The sequence below is a fragment of the Xiphophorus couchianus genome, chromosome 11 (assembly GCF_001444195.1).
Source record: "Xiphophorus couchianus chromosome 11, X_couchianus-1.0, whole genome shotgun sequence".
Classification (NCBI taxonomy): domain Eukaryota; kingdom Metazoa; phylum Chordata; class Actinopteri; order Cyprinodontiformes; family Poeciliidae; genus Xiphophorus; species Xiphophorus couchianus.
This window is the reverse complement of record NC_040238.1, coordinates 18,117,668-18,138,491: the sequence shown is the minus strand read 5'-3', so window position 1 is coordinate 18,138,491 and position 20,824 is coordinate 18,117,668. Positions and strand designations below refer to the sequence as shown.

Sequence of the window (20,824 nt, the reverse complement as noted above, 5' to 3'; positions counted from 1 at the left end):
AATATTGTTGTAGGCTAGGAGATAAATGAAAATGTAATAAAAATCAAGTGGGTCTTGTTAGTCTAGTGCAGAAGTATCACAATTAAGCATTGATTCTTACTGTTCGGGTCGCATGGAAGATGTTGTTTTTGTGGGGGCTTGCAAGGTCGTTGTCCATTGGAAGAGGCCGCCTGCAGAAAGTGTGGCGCTCTCTCCGTGACCTTTTTGTAAACGCAAAACAGAGGGAGAAGGAGAGGGAACCCTGGAAGATAGTGATGTCACGTGTAGCAGAAGGATTTCTCCCAGGTGATCTGCGTTGTTCATGTAAATATAAGATATAACATATTTATACATAGATGGAAAAAGTCCAATCTAAGCTGAATACTGAAGTGTTGTCACTCATAAGTGATATAAAATAAATGCAGCTGCACATCTTCAAACCATTGAGTATTCTATTTCCATACACCCCATAACAATCCTGTCGTCAACAGTCCCATAATGTCGCTTGATGCTGCATACAATGCGGTTTTATTTTCCATGCATTTGGAGTTGTTCTTTCACAGTTCTTGTCATAAGCAAACAAAAGAGCAGACAGCAATTTGGCTCTGCTTGCTTTTGAGCTTTGATGCATGATAACTTGGAGACTTTAAAGAAGAAATTATGCTAGCCCATATAGGCATGAAGCCCCGTGGAGGACTCTTGCAGTTGCTGCAGAGATATCCAACAACGATGGCCGTCTTATGGCAGCAGCTTCATTGGAATATTTTATCAGGAAGAACATGACCTCATTCTCTTTGGATTTTTTTTTTTCATGTTCAACAGCCTGTTTCTTCTTAGTCCTATTCCTGAATGTTCATGTTGTGGAGCAGATGCAGAACTTTACAGACATTCAAAAAATATGCCGGTTTCTTTGCTAAATCAAGGCGATCATAAGGAACCCAAACAAACAAATAAGGTCATTAAAAGTTGCTAATGGGAATGTGGGCAGATTTGAGCAGTAACTAATTACATTTACTCAATTACATTTAAAAAAAAAACAACTAAACGATTCAAGGACATTTTGAAGGTTTAAATTCTCTTCTTAAATATTTTGTTTGTATCTTTGAGGTATTTTCATTCGTAGCAAACTCCGTGTTATGTAGACCGACTCTTCTTGACGTTCCCTCCATGTTTCATTGCTCTTGTTAATTGGAGCAATCACTCTTTCTCTCCTCCACAGATGGAGGACAGTGACCAAGAGGAGGAACAAGAAGAGGGAGCAAATGAGGAGTTCAATGTCATCCCACCATACTCTGAGAAGGACTCCGACACTGAATCAGGTGCCAGAGGGAGTCAGCGCGGAGAAGCTAGCCAAGTAGAGCTCGCTCTGCCATTGCTGCTGCTGCCAGGTCTCTTCTTGAACTGGGAATGCTGGAACGACTGAAGACTCGACTTTTCTTTCAGCTCAGAGTTTACAGTCGCTATTGGTGTCGAATTCATTGCAGCCCTCACTGTGAAACACAGTCGACGGTTACGGAAAAGACATGTAAATGCCTCCAAAAACGTTTGTGTCCTATTCCTTCGAACACTGTAAAATATCCCAACTTGTTTTTTTATTTCCTTTTAAGCATTTATAAGACATTACTCATCCTTCAGTTTATTTGCTTAAGTGACCTTTCCTCAATGCGAGTACATGGGTGAATTGCAAAGTACTGTTTGGGCAAAAGCTGCCTGTCCTTTAAAGTAAAAAAGTAATACACAGTACTTCACAAAGAAGCATGTCGCCCAGGGCTAACATACGCCACACACTCTCTGGAAAACCATAACCAGTCTACTCGACTGCAATGAGGCGGGAGCACAGCTTTTGATTTCTATTTCATAACTCATGTTGCATCCATTTCTCTGCTGCTCCTTTCGCTCTTCCTCTATCTTCATCATGCTAAAAAACCCCAAAAAACAAAACAATAATCCACTTCATAACAAGCTAATACAAGAGGAAGCCACATTTAAACCATTTTGTGAAAAATAAAATAGGATCTCTTAAAAATTGCTTCATTTGACAAGACAGGGATGAGCTTCAAAATGATGTGCCGTCACGTTTTGTACGCTTATTCTAACTCCACGCACCGAAAATCATGACAAAAGTCACTTTTGCTCGTTCTTTTTTTTTGTTAACACACCACTTAGCATTATTCCTCCTGCACCAAGCGGCTGAGAACTCGGGCGAAAGTAATGAGATCAAAATCCATTGTAGAAACGGTGTTGGGAGAAAAGCAATATAAGCAATTACTGCACGATTCAAATTGCTCCCATGCAGGGCGGAAAGTCTGGAGTAAGGCTCACGGGAGAGAAAAGCCAATTTGCTGTTGTCATAGCCTCTCACTTTTTTATCCTTAGGAGATCTAGTTTTAGTGCTCCTTCCCCAACATGTACCTTAGATGTTTTGAAAGCAAAATGAAGTGATAGGGATGGACATCGGAGGCTGAAGAGCCTCCTGGCTGCTCTCGTCACTGGCCAGCACATTCAGCCATTCTCTCTGCTTTAAATATCTTTTGCTGATGTTAATAGTTTTTCCTTTTATGGCTCATTTTCCTGTAAAATTAAGGAGCTGTGGATACAGAGGTGAAAGGAAGTTTTTATAGAGAGATAAACCCGTCTAATTTCAAAACTTAGAACTAAACTAACTAACTAAACTGACTTCTGTAAAGATGTTTGTTTTTGAACTCGGTATTTGCAATGGTTGAACCGAAATTCACTTGTGATGTCTCGGATAAAGAGGAAAAGGCTGAATGAGCCCGCAGATTTTTTGAAGTGTACAGTAGTGTCTGGTCTTGTTTACTTGACAGGTTATTAAAATTAAGACTTAACTTTGGATGCAAACTGAGAAGGACAGTTCTCAAAAAGCAGTTCTTCCCTGAATCCAGCTCCATCTTTCTTCACATTTTCTAGAAGTCAACGTTAAACTTTAATTGGATTTTGTGAGTTTAGTAAATACGACTTGACTGTTACATGCTTCAGGGCAAAGTGACATCATTCTGTTTTTTTGACCATTGCTTGCTGAAAACAGCTGAGTGGATGGACAACTCTTCAGTTTGCTAAATTTTCAAAGTCCAAACCAGAAAAACTGAAATACAATATCAGAGCGGGCAACAAAAGCTTGTGTTTGGTTTTAATCATGTGATCATGAGAGTTCTAAGTTAAATATGGTGGTGTAATAGTTAACTATTTACCAGCGTCAGAAGCTCATGTAGGGTTGGTGTTCTCTGTTGCTCTCAGTAATCCCAAGCATGAAGTCAAAAGATTTCTTTTTAGATTCTTAAAGATGTTTTATATCAGTATAATTTTAATTCTCATTTAAAGCCCTTTCTCAATTTAAGTACACTATTTTGGTCAGCTACTAACTTTGTAGGCCTACAGCCCATCCAGGTACATTAAGAGTAGAAAATGCTGGATTATTGTATTATATACTTCCACATTATAATTGTAGTCCACTTAACACAATCAGATGCTTAAGATTATTCAATTTTTGTTTTTCTTGACGACGACCACATTTTTGTCCGAAGTTTCTGCTCTAACAGTTAAACTCTCAATTGTTTCTAGACATCCGAATCAACACACATCTACAGTAATCAATAATCTCAGACCTGCTAATATTTAGCTTTCACCCTATTTTCCCCCCGAAATATTTCGACAAAACTCAGAAAATGTTTTGCTGCTTCACAAACACTGAATATCTTAAAATCTAAAGACTAGTTTATCAGCTAAACTTGACCCTTGTGGGGGCATCCACCAAAGCCTTTCACTTGAAATATAATGTCCTACCAAATATTCCACCCTGCAGTTCTTTGTGATTGCACGTTATGTTGTAACATATACAATCAAATATCCAGAAAAGACAACGTGAAATGCCAATAAGTGCAGCTATGACTAGTTAAAACCTAATTTCAACTAAAGAATTGTCATTTTGTGCTGAGAAAAACATTGATGAAACGTGACCACCTATCAGAGAAGTGCAGCAGTCAAAGCAGTTCCTTTTATTATGAATAGCAACATCAAAACATCAAATATGGATGACCTACACAGTTTTGCAAGCCACGCACAAGCCAGTAGGCAATTATCTAAATAAACATAGCATAACAACAGAAGAGTAAAGTCAGGAACTCTGATCAGAATCAGAAACTGAGTCTGATAGACTCAGTTCGTTTGGGGACCAAGATTGCAACATTTGTTAAATCGTCAGGTGGTGGTTTCACACTGCACTGTGCCAAACAAACCAAACTCTTTCAAAAACCTATTTACCCCCTCGCTTCTGTTGGCTCTACTCCAAGAACCACTGACGGAAACAACACAAAAATGTCTGAAGAAGCCATGAGCGCAACTTCCTTCTTGATGAGAAGTAAACAAAAATGGAGTGGCGTCAAATTTTAGCGGTTATAGAGTTTCTCTTTTAATTTTGGCAAAAGACTGAGTCATTTTCCTATTAGCACTATAATTTTGACTCATGAACGTCAGGAACTGGTATCCACTCTATTTTAGCCTTTTTGTCTTGTTTATGAGCTTACATATATTTTGTCAGTAAATAGCTTTCGTTTGTATTTGTAAACGTTAATGTCCCACATTGGTTCTGTTTGTTGAGGGGTTTCAAAGAAGAAAAACTCTACATTTATAGAATCTAAATCTTACAAGAACTATGTAAATACCTACCAAATTAGACAGTTTGTAGTTTATATCATAAGAGTATTAAGACCATGTACATCACTGTTTCACATGCTAAAGTTATTGTAAAAACATATCAAACATAGCAGATGTTTCTGTGTATTTCCTGTAATGTTGTGCCATAGAAAAAAAAGTATGTCAGTTTGTTTACAGAATAAAAAGTCTCATTAAAATGTGTTCTTATCTAACACATCCGTTGCTTCTGATTCAAACTAATCACACTGTTTAAGAGTACAGAGAATTTTATTTTATACATTGACATACCCATCTAAATACACTTCCATGTTCACATATTTCTGAAATCCAACATTGTGGACTATTTCTACAAACCATTTCTCATTTCTCAGTGATGCCTCGAAATATCCTTGCTGTAGTTTAAGCAATTTGGGAGGACAGTAGCTCTACTACGAAGCGCTAAGCTACATTAAGTCACAGAGGAGAGTCAGTGGAAGAGTTGGTTTAAAATAACTGAGATTAATATGTTTGCAGATGAGAAAATCATTTGGCAAAATAGGCTATATCAATGCTTGTTTCAACATGGATTGCAAGGTTGATAGGTCAAAATTTCAAGCACATCTCATTGAAGCAGGGTGCTCAAGTCCATTCCCAGCGACTTGAGCACCTCTGCTTGCCATCCTGCAACTATTAGATGGGTTCCTTCTGCAACACACCTGCTCATTAGCAGGCGTTTGGAGAGCCGAGTTACTGCCAGAGAGGGAAGTCAGCCTATTCACCCCGGCGTGTTGGACTGGACTTACATCAATGCAAATAAATTCATAGGTTTTCCACCATTGATATACCAGAAATGTTGTCGCTGTCTATGTTCTTACATGCCAGTGGGGATAACTGTGGCTCAGTGGGTCGAGTACTCAAATGTTGTGGGTTTGATTCCAACTTCCTCCTGCAATCTGTTGAAATGCCCCTGAGCAAGGCACTTAACAAATTGTATAAGTTCCACCTGCTGGTGTATGAGTGTGTATGTTTTGAGCACTAAAGTGTTCCTAAAGTGTCTTCGGCAGTCAGTATGACTAAAAACGTGCTGCAAAGTTTCAGTCCACTTTACATTTTCTGAGTTGATTTCAGGGTCTTAAAGATGCAACATCCAGATGCAGTTTTCACTGGAATGGTTTGTGATCAAAAATGAGCAAATACAGGCAGAAACAGATTCTGGCATCAGCCTTTGCTTAATTACTGAAAGTACAGCTTCAGGGCTCCTGGGCTTTGTTTACAAGTCCAAACTCAGCTGCCTGGCTGCAAAGTTAAGTTGTTCCTTCATATTCCCCAAAGAGAAAAAGTATCCTCTCTATTTTACCCATTGTGTTTATGGGTAGAGCAACTGAGCTCTCAGGAAGTTTTGCATATGGATTCAATTTAGTAGATTTGGATTCTGTAAAGAAGCGTTGGGAGAATGCCATGTATCATAGTAGGACAGTATTGTCTAGCTTTAAAACCATAGCCTTCAAAATATCTTGCAAACATTATGTAATCAACCAAATAAAATTATACCTCTTTTGTAAACATTATCTGAAAAGATCGAGACCTCAGTCAGATGAGATGAAGATGTTCTGAGAACATTCATTCTCAAGCATTGCATTTGAAAACATTATGAAAAAACTTTTATGACTATTTTTGTTATTTGCATGCACAGTTAAAAGTATACTTATCCTTTTCAATTAGGGGTTCAGTGTGGATTCAGCAGCAGAATGCACTGCACATGCTTTATTTGAGTTCAAATTTAAGGTCTTTTTACTGTGAGGTGACAGTAATCACAAGTGAGCCGCTGTGCCGCCACAGGAGACACTTGAACCGCCTAATATCCCAGCAGTGTGCTCATAATACGTAAAAGATTAGCAGTTACTTTAATGCTTATTAATTAAGTAAATCAGTGCACTCGTTTTCACATACTCCTGTGTCAACATACTGAACTTGTCTTCATATAGTGCAAAGAATGTATTTTTTTAAACTTGGCTTCAAACCAATAATATTAAAGCACGAAAGAAAATTAGGTTTCCTTATTAATATGATAATTTGTGCAGCAAGAAATTCTGCAGTCTAATCAGATCACCCACTTCGTTTTTTTCTCTAGTTTTTGTTCATGAGTGCAGTTCCTGTACCGATGATTTGTCCCGACTCTTGCTCTACATAAATTCTCAGACCCCTGCTAACATTAAATGATGTTACACTTTTAGTGATTGTAATTAACTTGTAATATTATACATGCAAAGTTGACATTAAAAAAATTCATCTGATGTTTGCATGAGCTTTGAAGTGTATAAGACTAATTAGTCCTGCGTAACTCACTCTGACAAATATGATTTACAATTGTAATTTTTCCAATACGTGATGATAGTGGACTTTCAATAATGTTGAGAAACACTGTCTGTTTTAAGTAAATAACGCCTAATCTTTATTAATCTAAGATGTCTGTTGGACATTTTGAGACTGAAATTAAAAATGGAAAAATCATCAACATATTCAGGTTGTTTAGTAACATAACACCAGTTCAAATGAATACAGTTAAGATGGTATTGAATTAAATCAGACCAGACTTTCATAATATTACCTCATTAAACTTCTCGTTGCTCCAGACTCTGCGTGCCTCCGGCTTGTGTTTGGATTCTCCACCAGCACGCATCAGGGCGCTGCCATGTGCAGAAAGTTTAAAGAGATGCTTTGAAACGAAGTGCCAGAGGTCAGAACTGCCATTTGAGGCAAAATAAACTGTTGATGAACAGGAAAACAGAAACGGGAACTGTTGAGTGAAATGTCCGCAGGCTTTCATCAAGACAAACTGCAGCAGTGGTTGAATAAACAGATAAGCTCATCTTGAATGAAAAAGGGTAAAATAATCAGCTAAAGCAAGCGCAGAGTGGGATTTACTGATAGTAATAACCTAATTTCACCTTTACTTATCATGAACCCATGCTAGTCCTTTGAAATCTGTTTTGGCTCCAAAACACCTGTTTTTAAAGTTTTGAAGTTTTGGTATAAGAGACTAGAGAAGCTGAAATTGTTCTTGAACGCTGCAGATCAACTACAGGATATTGAGTTTTTAAATAAATCTTTTGTGATTGCTTTTACTCGGACGTCTGTAGTTAGCTAGTGAAAAACTCTTTCATTTTTTTTTTTCCAGAGCAAGTTGAATCCTGGACTGTAACCATTTCCACTTATTCTGTTTATGGCAGTGGAGAAAATGTTAGAAATGAGCAAAGGACATAAATATTTAGCATTCAATAAATTTTTGAGAGCATACATAACATTTACAGCTAGGACTCAAGTCTTATTGTGTTCATGTGACTTTACTTAATAACATTATACATTTTTCCAACACATTTAAAACACAGAAGGACTTTGGTTTGAAACTTCTCACAGTGTGCCGTAGGTCAAATAGAGTTTCACTTGGCCAAGAGACTCCTATGGTCCACAGGTGAGCACACTTTGACCTGAGTTCAAGTGTCACTGGGACCTTTTTGTATTACACAATGCAACATTTTCCATACCTGTTCTCAGGCTTAATTTATGGTCTCTTATTTGAAATCAGGCAGACATTAAGTTTTGACAGCTCGTCATGACATAATGAACGTAGTGTGACAATAAATAACATAAAGGAATCAACAGACGTGGAAGGAAATGATCAGAAAACCAAATCCCAAACACCCCAAGCATCATAATATTTAGAAAATTGCTGAAGAGTTCACAAGTAACTTTGATCAAGTCAAGTCCTTAAATTGTCTAGTTGTTGGTCCCAATTTCTCACCAGAGCCAGTTCACCCAGTGACACCAAAAGTGTAACATAGCTGATGGTTTCCGTGCACATAACTCGTGTTTGTGTGTGAATAAGGGAACGATCAAAAGATGTTTATCCTGCCAAATGTTTATTAATCAGAGAAATGTAGCCAAATTCCTTTTTTGACCTTTGAATGTCTTAGCAGACATAACTACACGCACCTGTGAGTGTTATTAAGCAGCTAAAAAAAATTAAAAAACCTAATTTGCAACATTAATTGCTTTCATGTTTGGCAGACTTGATTGTAATGTGTTCTGACATTTTGCAAGAAAAAATGGCTCATGTGCTTTTTGGTTATTGCAGAAGAGAAAAATGGAAGACCCCTTGAAATAAGGTGAGGTGTGAGAACGAGACAGATCCATCGATCGAATGTTTGCTGGTAAAGTAGTGATGTAGTTCTTATTAGAATCTGTTTGTTTGACCAACCTAGCACCATTTACCGAAATAACAGACATTTAATTTACATGACTTTTGTTGCTGATGTTTTTTGGACGGTAACAAATCATATTCAAGATTTCTTTCCAATCATTTTTACCCCAAAAGTTTGATTCACCATTATTTTTTCCAGCATTTTAAAAAAGGCATTAGACATTTCTAACCTTTTTGCAGCCATTTGCCATTATCTATGTGCACAAGCCGAGAATCACCTTTTCCACAATCACCAACTTAAGCTTCTGGCATAAATGGTTAAGGATTGTTAAGCTTCTCACTCCCTCAATTGGACTAAAGAAATTGTTTTCACCTGCAGCATATTAATCAATGTTCTCAGAGGGACAGTCTTGAATATTCCCTTAGTTAAACCCAGGTCTTAACTTAGGTTAGGTTAGTCACTCTGTATTGTAGTTTTTGGAGCACAAAGAAGTTATAAAACTGAACAATTTTCACTGAAAATCTAAATATTAATTGATGAACTAAAGTCACAAAATAAGCAGTTACTTGCTTTACTTCTGCGTAAAGTATTCAATGAAAACAGTTCCCATTAAGTTAAATTTTTATCTTTGTGTGTTTGGTCTTACTCTTCTTCTTTAAACTATTAATACTTTAATAAACTCAAACATTTTGCTTAATCGTGGTTCAGAACATGACTTCTTTCATACACTTCTTTATTACAGAAGAGTTTATTCTGAGACGGTTGGCATCTGGTTCGATTTAGGCTAAATTAGCAGATGCCTTTACTTTTACGTTTTATGTTTCAGCTCAGCACAATCCTTCCTTCCCAGAAGGGCTGCAAGTAAAACGTTTTCTCCTCATCTGTCCTTTTATTAGCTGTGCAGTCCCACATGCTGGATGAACTATTCCTGCAAGTACACCGACAGAGTGTGCAAAACAAAAACACTGCTGGGTCAAACCATGTGATGTCCAGTTTATTCATGCATGATGTTGCTACTTTAGATATTTATCACTTAGTTTCAACATGTTAGACCAAAATTTTGATTTTATTTTTAATCAATTTCGAAAGTTTATTGTTTTAGTTGTCTAGGTCCTATTTTTATGTCACAAAAAACTTGTATTACAAAAGTTGCCTTCTCTTTTAAAGCAACTGTGTGTAATATCTTTTCATAATTTTGAATTCTGATGGTTTTTTTCATGGAAAATGAAAACAAAATCTTTATGATTATTCTACATACACAGTATTTGAACACGGTGTGCAATCTCCATTCTGCAGTAATGTTCATAATCATGGCTCTGGGGTGGGAACTAAATAATTAGGACTTGATAATCCTGTTGCAGTCCAATGTCTGACTGGGTAAGCTTGAGTGTGCTTCAGTTATTTAGTTACTTATTTGTCACACTAGACCTGCAGCATCAGCACACCCAGCTGCAATGCAGTAGATGTTCAGTAACTACCTGCAGAATGCAATTTTAAACACTGGGGCACATGTATCTAAATTTCGGGTGATTTTCTTTTCAATATTAAAGGAACAATAAAATCATTTTTGGAACTTATAGTAACCAGGAATTCAACTTTCATGGTTATTCAAATGCAGGTTTGGGGTTTTCGGATGCTTTAACAGTATAGCAAAAAGCAGTTGGGCATGGGATATTTAACACAAAACTGCATTTAGAAAGCAGCAAATATATGATTATTGTATTAGCTCTAAAGCTGCAAGTTTAAAAACAAAAATGCTGCCAAAGATTGATAATACCAAAATCTCTTTCTCTGGAAAATCAAAACAAATATTCTTTCCGAGGATATGTGGATACAACCAGGCTTGTGCACCTCAGACTGTGGAGTGACTTTAAAAATGCACATTCTCCTCTGCAGTAGCTGTCATTGGAGTGATTGTGCCTGTAAGCTTTGTGTTAAAACAATACACTTTTTTTTTTTTCCTGAAATGTTCCATATGGTATTGCCACAGATGTAGGTTTGACCGGCTTCAATGCTCCATTAATGAACAGGAGCAGAAATATTGTACAAAATGCATTTTCCTAAGAGCAGATTGTACTCTTAAGTCACACATTTATGTGAACATCGTGTTCACAAACCCTGAAGAGAGTATGTGATGATGCTATAATATTTGAAAGGGCTACAAATATGGGCCCAAGGCCAGTTGGAGTTTATTGACCATGAAGGCTAAAGCTGTAGTGACACAGGTTATTGAGTCAGAGGTGTACTAGGCTGCTTTTAAAGGTCAACAGGAGGTTTTTGCATTATACAGAAAATACTGAATGTTTTCTGATATTGTATATCTGGGGATAAATCTAAAACAGTAACTTAGAGATCTTGAGTTCTGTGCAGATTAAAAAGCCTCTCAGTCACTCTGTGACACCAATATGCAGTAGAAGTAGCTTTTCCCCCCAAATTTAATATTTCAATCTTGTTTTTGCTTAAAAGTGTTCAGACAAACCTCGCTGCTTATTCCTCTATTTCTTCCGTAGCTGTATCTTTTCTCTGTTGCCCATCTTGTACCTGCCCCACAACAGCCCGGCTCATCTGAGCTCCTACTGTGCCTGCTGGCTGCATCTCCGCACTTTAATTTGCATCCTGTTGAATCTGGTCTGCAGCTCAGATATGGGTTCTGAAGCTGGCAGATTTCTTTTACATTTCACCATCAGAAACAGAACATTTTTTTCTTTCATAGTCAAGAATTTTATCAGTTTAAAACTGGCTCCAAATACAAATTCCACCTGTAAATAAATCAAAGTGGGAACAAAATATACAGGTGAATCTACCAAGGACTGGCTGACAATTAAAAAATGGAAAATCTCGAAACCCGCTGTTAGAATACGAGTAAAACACAGTAAATGTTTCTTTAAGTGAAATAAAATAACTTATTGATTCAGAGGTCATATATTGTTACCTGCGTTTTCACATGGCCGTGTATTTATTTTGATCATCTTTTTGGTTTTGCTTCAGTTTTATTCACAGTTGTTTATACATCCCTGCATATAGGCTTTATTTTTTAACCGTTCTTTTTTTATGTGATATTTATTTACATCTTCAATTGTTTTCTGTCAAGACCATTCTGTTTGTGCTCTGCGTCTTTCCTTTTTATTTTATTCTCTATAGTCAGGGTTGTTCTTTCTGCCTCTGTTTTCCTGACTAGACTCTCGTATCTTTTTACATCACCTCAGTTCTGGTACAAAAAGTCTGTCTTTTGTTGTTGTTGTTCTTTCTTTTTGCTGCATCTTGCATCCAGGGTTTGGCTCCACTTTTGATTCAATTTTAACTGTCCTTGTAGGTAATTTAAGCCTGCTGCATAAACAGAATGGAAATGCTTTATGGGAAAACATCAGACAGGGGTATAGAAAGTCCCTGGATACAATAAAGGTAGAGAGGGGCAGAGGGGGGCGACGAGGCTCAGCCAAAACAGAAATGCGGTCTGAATAAGCAAAACTACCTATGTAGAACATACTGATGACAGAAAGAGAGAAGAGCCATTCCCTCAGACTCGACCATAAAGTAGGGAAAAAAAAGTTTTGAGAGCCACAACCAAGAAGCTCACATTTATTTTCCCTCCACGGCTCCATCACTGAGAGGTATTAAGAGACAAAGCACTCAGAGCTTTTAAAGAGAAACGGGTTGCAAAAGGAGTGTTTTAGTTGAATTTACTATTGACTATTTTACTCCTGCAGCATTGTAGCCATGCATGTGTTAAAAGCAAAAATAAAGAATAAAAAGCAAAATAAAGAATGGATGAGAGGGACACAGACAGAGGGCTTTCAGACCGGCCGACGGTGGTCGTAAAAAAAAAAATGGAGGAAACACGGTGAAAGACAAAAAGCAGCAGATGGAGGGAACAATCCCAGCAGTGAGACTGTGGGAATAACATCCAGAGCATTATCCAGAAAGGCCAAATATGAAATATCTTAGATCCTCTTTGGGATTTAGCATTTTGGCTGCCTCAAATGTTTTAAATTTGATGTCATAATTTAAGTTTTTGACTGTACTGCTGAATGAGTTTTATCTCTGAAACCCTAGACAGGCATGGCACGTCTCTGAAAGGCGGATAGGAAGGGGGAGGTCCGGGAATCAAGAGAGCAGAAAGAAAATTGAGACGAAGCATTTGATGCATGTCTTAAGAACAAGGGTGGGCTTAATGATAAAACATTGCCAGTGAATACGTCTGCTGCCAGTGGACAGGCCAGGCCTGTCAGTGTAAGCATAAAAGGTGATAAGTGAGAGCTTTGCACCATAAAACCGTCATGCTCTGCGATGCACAGTGCTGAAAGTACAAGGGGAGGCCTTGAATATAAAACATAACCATAATTAAGTGCTGATATAAAAGTGGCACCGTCCAATCTGTTTTGACATGCATGAGGGTGGTGCATGTGGGAGGAACATGATTTGCTACTGAATCAGATAACATAGTTTCAGTAGTTTCATTACGTCGTGCAGAATCTGACCACATGAAATTAAAACCTTGTTTTAGACAATTTTCCTCCTCTGACCAAACTTTTTAATTTACAACAAACTGAAACTAGTGTGCTATCACTTAATCATTGGCATTTTAAATGTGAACACTGAAGATAAAAATCTGAATTTCCCCCTCAGATGCCTCATAGCAGTTTATGATGGTTGTTTTAAAAAGCTTGTTCCCGTGATTCAGTTCATAAATTTTTTTTCACACATCAGTATATTACATAATGTATTTCTACTAGTGTTGATGATTTTGGCTTACAGCTAATGAAGACCCAACACTCAGTGTCACAGGAAATGGTGAAATGACAAAAGACCAATAAAAATAATTTCATCATAACACAGAAGAGTTATTTTATGACCTATAAAACCATGTGACTTCCAACTGAATCAATGACATCCTCTACAAGAACACTAAACAAAACAAGGTTGTTGTTAAATAAGTCGTCTCTTCGCAGTGTGCTTAGTTAAAATGCATTAATGGAAAGTTGACTGGAAGGAAAAGGGATCAAAGAAGTACCAGGTGTTTTCAAAATAGCCCGTTAACAAATTTGAGGAAGATTCATAAGTGTTCTAGTGAAGCTGGAGTCTGTGTTTTAGGAGTCGCCACATTCAGACGTACCTAGGACAGGAACTACAAGTGTCACATTGCTTGAGATAAGCCACTGTTTAACCAGAGACAACCTCAGATGGTATCACTGTGTTTGATTGGCCAGAAAACTGATCTGACCTGAACCCCGGATACAATCCGGATCAAGAAGAAGATGCAAGACACCAGACCCATTTTTCAGCCTTCTTTACAACCTGGCTCAACTTCTAACAGATTGCTCTGAGTACAAGCATGAATGATTCTTTTAAAGAACTGCTTTCAACCATTTCTGTGTAGTTTCTACTGTGTGATTTGGGCTGTTGTCCTGCTGGAAAAAAAAAATCTTCCACAAAATTGCACTTTTGTCAGCATTTTTTAAAACTTTTTTTTTTGTTTAACTCATGATGCATGCTCAGTGCTGAGGGTGCAATGGGTAGTCACAGTGGCAGAGCACTCGCTTGCTGTGACTTCTCTGGGCAATTATCTGCTGCGGTCCAAGTGGCAACCTCTGGAATATAATCATAAATTTACCACAGACATTTGCAACTCTCTAAAATGTCTACTCAAGAGACCCCCTAAAGTGAGTCAGTAACACAAAAAGAAAATGTCTCACTCTTCATCCAATTAGTGCACTGATGTAATTGCACCTTTTGCTCTAATATGGAAGCAACATTCACTATACAAACCTTTAACTTCAGCAAAGATCAAATTCTACAGAGTTTATCCCCTAAATAAGAGATTTAGAGAATGAAGCATTAAAAAGCTATAAAGCTTAACTGATATTCAGTCACACTGACACTGACTCCTCACAAACGTTCTCTGGCAATAACCAGAAAGAGTTTGAGACTGCAGTGCATGGCCAATATTTTGTCAATCATGTTGAAAGGCAGAGTGATGCAATAGTAAAATCAATAATTGCTGAAGCTTTTGACAATGCGATGGCAATTTAATCGCAGCACAGCAACTTTCCACACTAGAAAAAGAATGAAAGTGTGTGTGTGTGTTAAGTAATCTACAATAAATGACACGTGCTGCATGCTGGAAACTGGTGCAAAGCTAAACAAGTCAAAGATGATCATGTGGGCCACTTTGGTATTTCAGACTTACATTGGCTTTATTCTCCTATGCTACTATTTCTGTAGTTTACCAAAATGAATGTTCAAATCAATTGACACTGACATTTAACAAAAAAAGAGAGAAGTAAATGCATTTTATGGGAATTATTATGCATAGTTTTAAATTGAAAGATTGTCTTTTGCTTGCAGTTTGCCAATTTCTTCTTGCTGAAAATCAGAATAAAATGTGGCTTCAGTTTTTTCAGCGTGACCCTGACCAAGACTACACAACTTTCTTTTTGGAATCAGTGGATGTTATTTTACACATTTTAGAGCCATTTGTTTTCCTTCAGGGTCATGTTTTTTTCCACCCTCCCACACCTTCTTTGGACTGATTCATTAGTGTCAGGAATTTGAAGCCTTTCACTGCAAAACTATATGTTTTGTTTGTCTGTTTTTCACAGACAAGCAAAGCTTTGTAGGTTTCTTGGCAAAGTCAAAATGAGAGGGATATCTGAGAAGTCTGCTAATGCTCTGATTGTACAAATTATCACAGCAAGACATAAAAATGGCAGTGGATGACAAATTAACAAATAATAAAATAGTAAAATGGGTTAGTTTCACAGGTGAACAACAGAGTAGCACCAGCTACCTACAATCATATGAGAGATGGTCTTACGTATTAAATTTCAATACATATTTCACAATGTGAAACCAGATTGAAAACAGTGTTGAAATGAACACATCACTATGGAAATGTTCAGACTGGCATCTGATTAAGCTTTTTCTGTTACAGGTAAGTTGAGATTACCTGTAATTATTTCTATTTACTAAATTCCAGGATCATCAGAATAAGAGATTTTTTTTGTCAAAAACATTTTTTAGTTTCTTTCAAATATGGAATTTACATTCATTTCCTTAGAATTTCTCTTTTAAACTGCATGAATTAAATCAAATGTTTAGCTCATTGTTTCAGAAGCTGTTCACAATAGTTTGTTTGCTTGTAGATCACTACATCACTTATTTGGTTGCGTGATGTGGGTCACAATTTATTTGGGAGATGTATTCGAATCCAAACTTTGCCTTCCTGGTTGATGTCTTGAGATGTTTTGTTTTTTTTCAGTTCTACATGATGTTCTTTACTCATGACCCAGTCTGTTTTGGGAAGTGCACCAGTCCTTCATGCAGCCAGACACCCCACAATGTCCATGTTGCTTTTATAAAAACAGCTTTTTCCACACTGAGTGGCCTTTACGCCCAGGCCAATATCTGACAAATTAGACTGTGGATAATGATCCTCTCTTAGCAAATGCAGATTGGATCTTTAAAAGATATTCTACTTTTGTTCTGCATATGATACTGCATATGATACATGTATTTGGTACATTTGCACCAAATACGTTCATCTCTGGGACACAGTGAACAGTGTGATGGCCGGACATTCCCACTTTGTTTCTACCTCTGTATAATTATTTAACATTCGGGCATCGGAAAATTACATTTATTTGTTTTTTTAAAATTTTCATGTTGTCACACAAGTTTCCAAAGTGTTGGTGGCACGCCTCCAGATTGTTCAAAATTTGTGAATAAGCTTACAAAGTTATTCCATCATGAGGAGGCTTTCCCTAACAGCTTGAAGGCACATGAATCTTATATACAATTTAAATTTGAGAAAGTAATAAAACAACTTGATATTCTGGCAAATAGAGAATAATTATGGTAATTACTCACTGATAATGAACATTGTACATGTGAGCTGTGTCTTAAGCATCACAGCAAATCAGAAACAACTGTAAACATGGCTCTTTGTTTAAAGCTGTCACCCTTAAGGTTGATTTTTTTCACCTTGAGATTTAGATTTCAGTTTTATTCATACCTCTAAACTAATATATTTGAGACAAAGCAAATACCATCCATGATACCTGCAAACAGACGTGACTAATATTACATCATAAATGACAAGCTGTATGAGTGTGGAATGATATCACTGCACTTATTTATATTGACTTATGACAGCACTGTGGCATGGCATGCACACATGCATAAGGGTCAAACAGAGCTCTTAACAACATACCCATCAAAACACTGATGGCAGCATAAAAAGGGAGCATAAAAATAGGAAGCCCGTTTGCAGTGAGCAATTTTAAATTGTACCATCCAGAGAGGGTCTTTTCAGGACAGGAGTCAGCTGCTTCTTCATTTGCTTTGTAGCCATTTCTGTACTCCAGGCCCAGTGGTCAGACATTAAAAGCCTACAGTCTGGCAGGTTGAGGTTAACACAAAAAGCATTTCCTCTCTATTGAAATACACATAAAGACAGAGGCCTTTTTTGAGACATTTGCTTTGCGGGCAAATTATGCAACTTTAATGGACTCTACTGAGATACACAAAGTGGAGAGAAGACAGAGATTCCTGTGAATGTGGAGGCTTATGAGAGCAAGAAGAGGGACGAAGAAGAAAGGTAGATGTGGTATCTCGCAGGTGGAAATATATAGCCACAGGCTTTAAGGCCCAGAATCCCTTATTTCCAGAGAAGAAGACGATTTCCATTTCTATTTTCCCTCTCTTTCATCTCGTCCACACACACCCCCACTCACGCACACACACACCCCTACAACAGACAGTGGAAAATGAATGCAGATAAACACTCCAACAGACTTTTTGCTCCACTATCTGCAAGATCGTCTCATTTATGTGGAATAGCCTTAAGTATAAGAGAAGTGAAGAAAATGTGCTTCCACAGTGATGACAAGGGAGGCTTTTTGATATCGAGAGACGTTCGCTTAAGAACTATTGCCTTTGAGCTTCAACTTTCTTTGGTTTCCATTTTACTATTTTGTGACTCAAAGCAAACTGAGAACTGACATGAGGATTATTGATGAAAATGTTTGGTCTTCTTTATTGCTTTGCACAAACATGTTCATAACCTCCACCCTCTAACAGGATTTTGTTTTTTATATAATTCACCTGTTATTCCTTAATTTTCCATCTGTTTTACTTTCCTTTTTTAAAAATTCTATATTCTATACTATATGTGTAATCACATTTCATTTAAGCTACATGTCTGCAGAATTGTAATTCTATTTAAGTTATTTAACAAAAAATACTTGTTAAAAAGGTTTTCTTGTTAAAGAGCAAATTAGGGCCATTGCTTTCCAATACTGTTTAATTAAATTACAAGATGGTTCATGTCACCATTTCCGACTATCTGACATCATGTCTTATGTTTGAGATGCTTTGGATTTTAACTCCAGCCAGGACTTTTCATTTTGTAATTCTTAGCCTGTTTTTGATGGATTTAATTGTTTGTCATGCTGCAGGCTCCAATTTTACTTCAACTTTTATTTACTTTTTCTTTTCTTTTTTTTTTTTACATAGAATTTGACATTTTCCTCATGTACTTTCTGATACACTGTTGAGTTCACGCCGGTCTGTTATAGTTTAACTTGTTCAGCCTCTTTCTTATTGTGGAAGCACGAAGTTTCACATCAGCAGCAACAGCTGCTCCTTGTTGATGATATTTTAAAGTTTTCGGAGTCTTATTTTATCTTGCAGTTCTTATGCTGGGAATTGTTTTAAATTTCTCCCACCTCTAGACATTTTCTGATTTTTAATATTTTTGACACCCATTTTACAACCCTCTAGATAGAGTCCTCAGACAACACTTCAGTCATTTTGTTCTTTTTTGATTTTAACTACCTAATAATTTGCATCTGATGTGATAGAACGATGTGCAACTGTAGTTGGGTCTGAATTTATTCCTCATTAATTGCATTTTACATCTTAATACACATAAAGTTTAAAATGTCTTTTCTTCAGTTTTTATTTACATCAGTTGAAACTTTTTGAATCGTTAATATTGATATTAGCTTCTCATATGTCTAAATGTGCTAGAAAAACACAGGTTGTCCTAATGGAATAATGCATTAGCTTCATAGCAAATGTCAGGATAAAATCCTGTTTTATGAGATGGAAATTGTGTGAGGTAGTGTCTGGGGACAACACTTGACCAACATTTGCAACATATAATTATTGTTTTTGTAATATAAAACGAAATAGGAATGTCAAGCATATTTGAGATGAGTTTTTGCTCAGCAGATGCAGTCATGACAACATATACAGAGCAGACTGTATTTGTTTCTCTTTGTGACAACAGATATGCATGAAAGCTCAAATTTAAAGCTTAACATTTTTTGCAGAAAAAAATCAGCATTGGAGGGGTTTCATTCAGGCTTAATGTCTGATGTGGGACAGTAGGTTTATTTGAGGGCCATCAATAAATCATAAAGATGTGACAGCAACACATGAAAACAGATTCAAATTGTTTGAGAGACTTTGTAGATTGTGTTTACGATTGATAGGAGTGTGTGTGAATGTCTTTGCCAATTTGATAGGAGAGAAGTGAAGGTTATTGTTGATTTAATGACTTAATTGGCATTGAGGTAGGACAGAAGGCAGTGGGTGGGAGCAGATATACACGGAGAGGAGAGTGTTTTCAGATTAAGAGTAGTATTAATTCTGAGCCATAATCTCGCTGTCTCTGTAATTGAGGTCACACACCAGGGGAGGCTGAGTTTGGAGAGAGACTGGATTTCTGCTTTGCTAAGCTCTGCAGAGAGAGCAAACAGACGCAGGAATGAACTTAGGCGGAGCAATCCTCCCCAGACGTCAAGGCTGTGGAGTTTGTTTTCAGCGACAGAGGGAAGTCAGGCAGCAACGGACACACCAACAACGGTCTTAGCAAAACCAAAGTCTTTGCTTGGAGACTTGGGAAGGACGTATAGGGCTAGTGTTTTTGTCTGACTTAGCTGGTACTAAAATGGATAGTTGCATTTTTTTATAGACTCAATCCATAAGTTTCACTCTCTGAACCCTCCATCAGATAAACATAGAAGCTCTGGACTGGGCCTACTGGGAACAGCCCAGAAGACAATTTTTGTCAGTACATCTATCTAAAATAATGTAATCTCAAAACCTTTTTAGTAGACTTTCAAAGTTGCTCTGCGTTTTATTTTTTGCATCACAATTTATATGTAAAATTGTTGATGTGGCACTGGACTAGCTTCACCTCTTCAGTAGCATAGGCAGCTTACTGTTACAGCTGTCATTTACTTTTGTTTATCTAAGACATTGAAATCTATTGTCTTCTTGTTTCTGACAATCTAAATTATCTGAATTATACAATCAATACCTTAGTTTGAAAAGATGGTAGCAACTTGCATTGTTTTACTACAACAAATTGTTTTTAAAAAGTGAGCTCTAGTGAGAGACTTGCGTTTCCAATGCCATCATCACTAAAGAAAGCGTGCATCAGTAGAGCAATATTACACCTTTTTCTGTTCCCTACCACATCTTATAAGATTCATTGGTTACTGATTCCCTTTTCCCAGAAATCCTCCATGTCAGAAATCAAGACTGAGCACCTTTAAGTGTGCTGTCACAAGCATGTTTCTGTGTCATTACTTATTCTGACAGATTAATGTTGTGAAGTGTTGGACCTTTAATTACAGTCCATTTTTCATGCTAATCAAATGGACACAAATTCAAAAGGAAATTGGAAAAAAAAGTCAAACAGATGTCTCAGACATCGAAATTAAATAATAATGAAAAAGTCAGAAAGATAGACAAACATATGCGATTAAATATCAAAATACTGGCTCAAACAACATTGTTGTTCTCATGTCATAACATGCACAGTTAAATAAATGGGCATACTTTACTTATTACTTTCTTAATAACTGTTTTAAGTGTGTATTTCCTCCTACAGTGTGATCTCCAAACACAATAAAACAAAACAAAACAAAACAGAGGTACTTAAGCTGTCTTGATCCCTACGATGCGTACCTTGTAGCTTTGTG

The 20,824-nt window shown here is 37.0% G+C and overlaps 1 protein-coding gene across 1 annotated transcript in view; it reads left to right on the top strand.

Moving 5' to 3' along the window:
* LOC114152902 (GDNF family receptor alpha-4-like) overlaps positions 1 to 4,864 on the top strand; it is a 34,984-nt gene extending 30,120 nt beyond the window's left edge. The window contains exon 10 of the mRNA XM_028031040.1: positions 1,199 to 4,864. Within this exon, the coding sequence (XP_027886841.1) occupies positions 1,199 to 1,402 (204 nt within the window). The 3' untranslated portion in view covers positions 1,403 to 4,864. The remainder of the gene's footprint in view (positions 1 to 1,198) is intronic.
* The last annotated feature ends 15,960 nt before the right edge of the window (positions 4,865 to 20,824 follow it).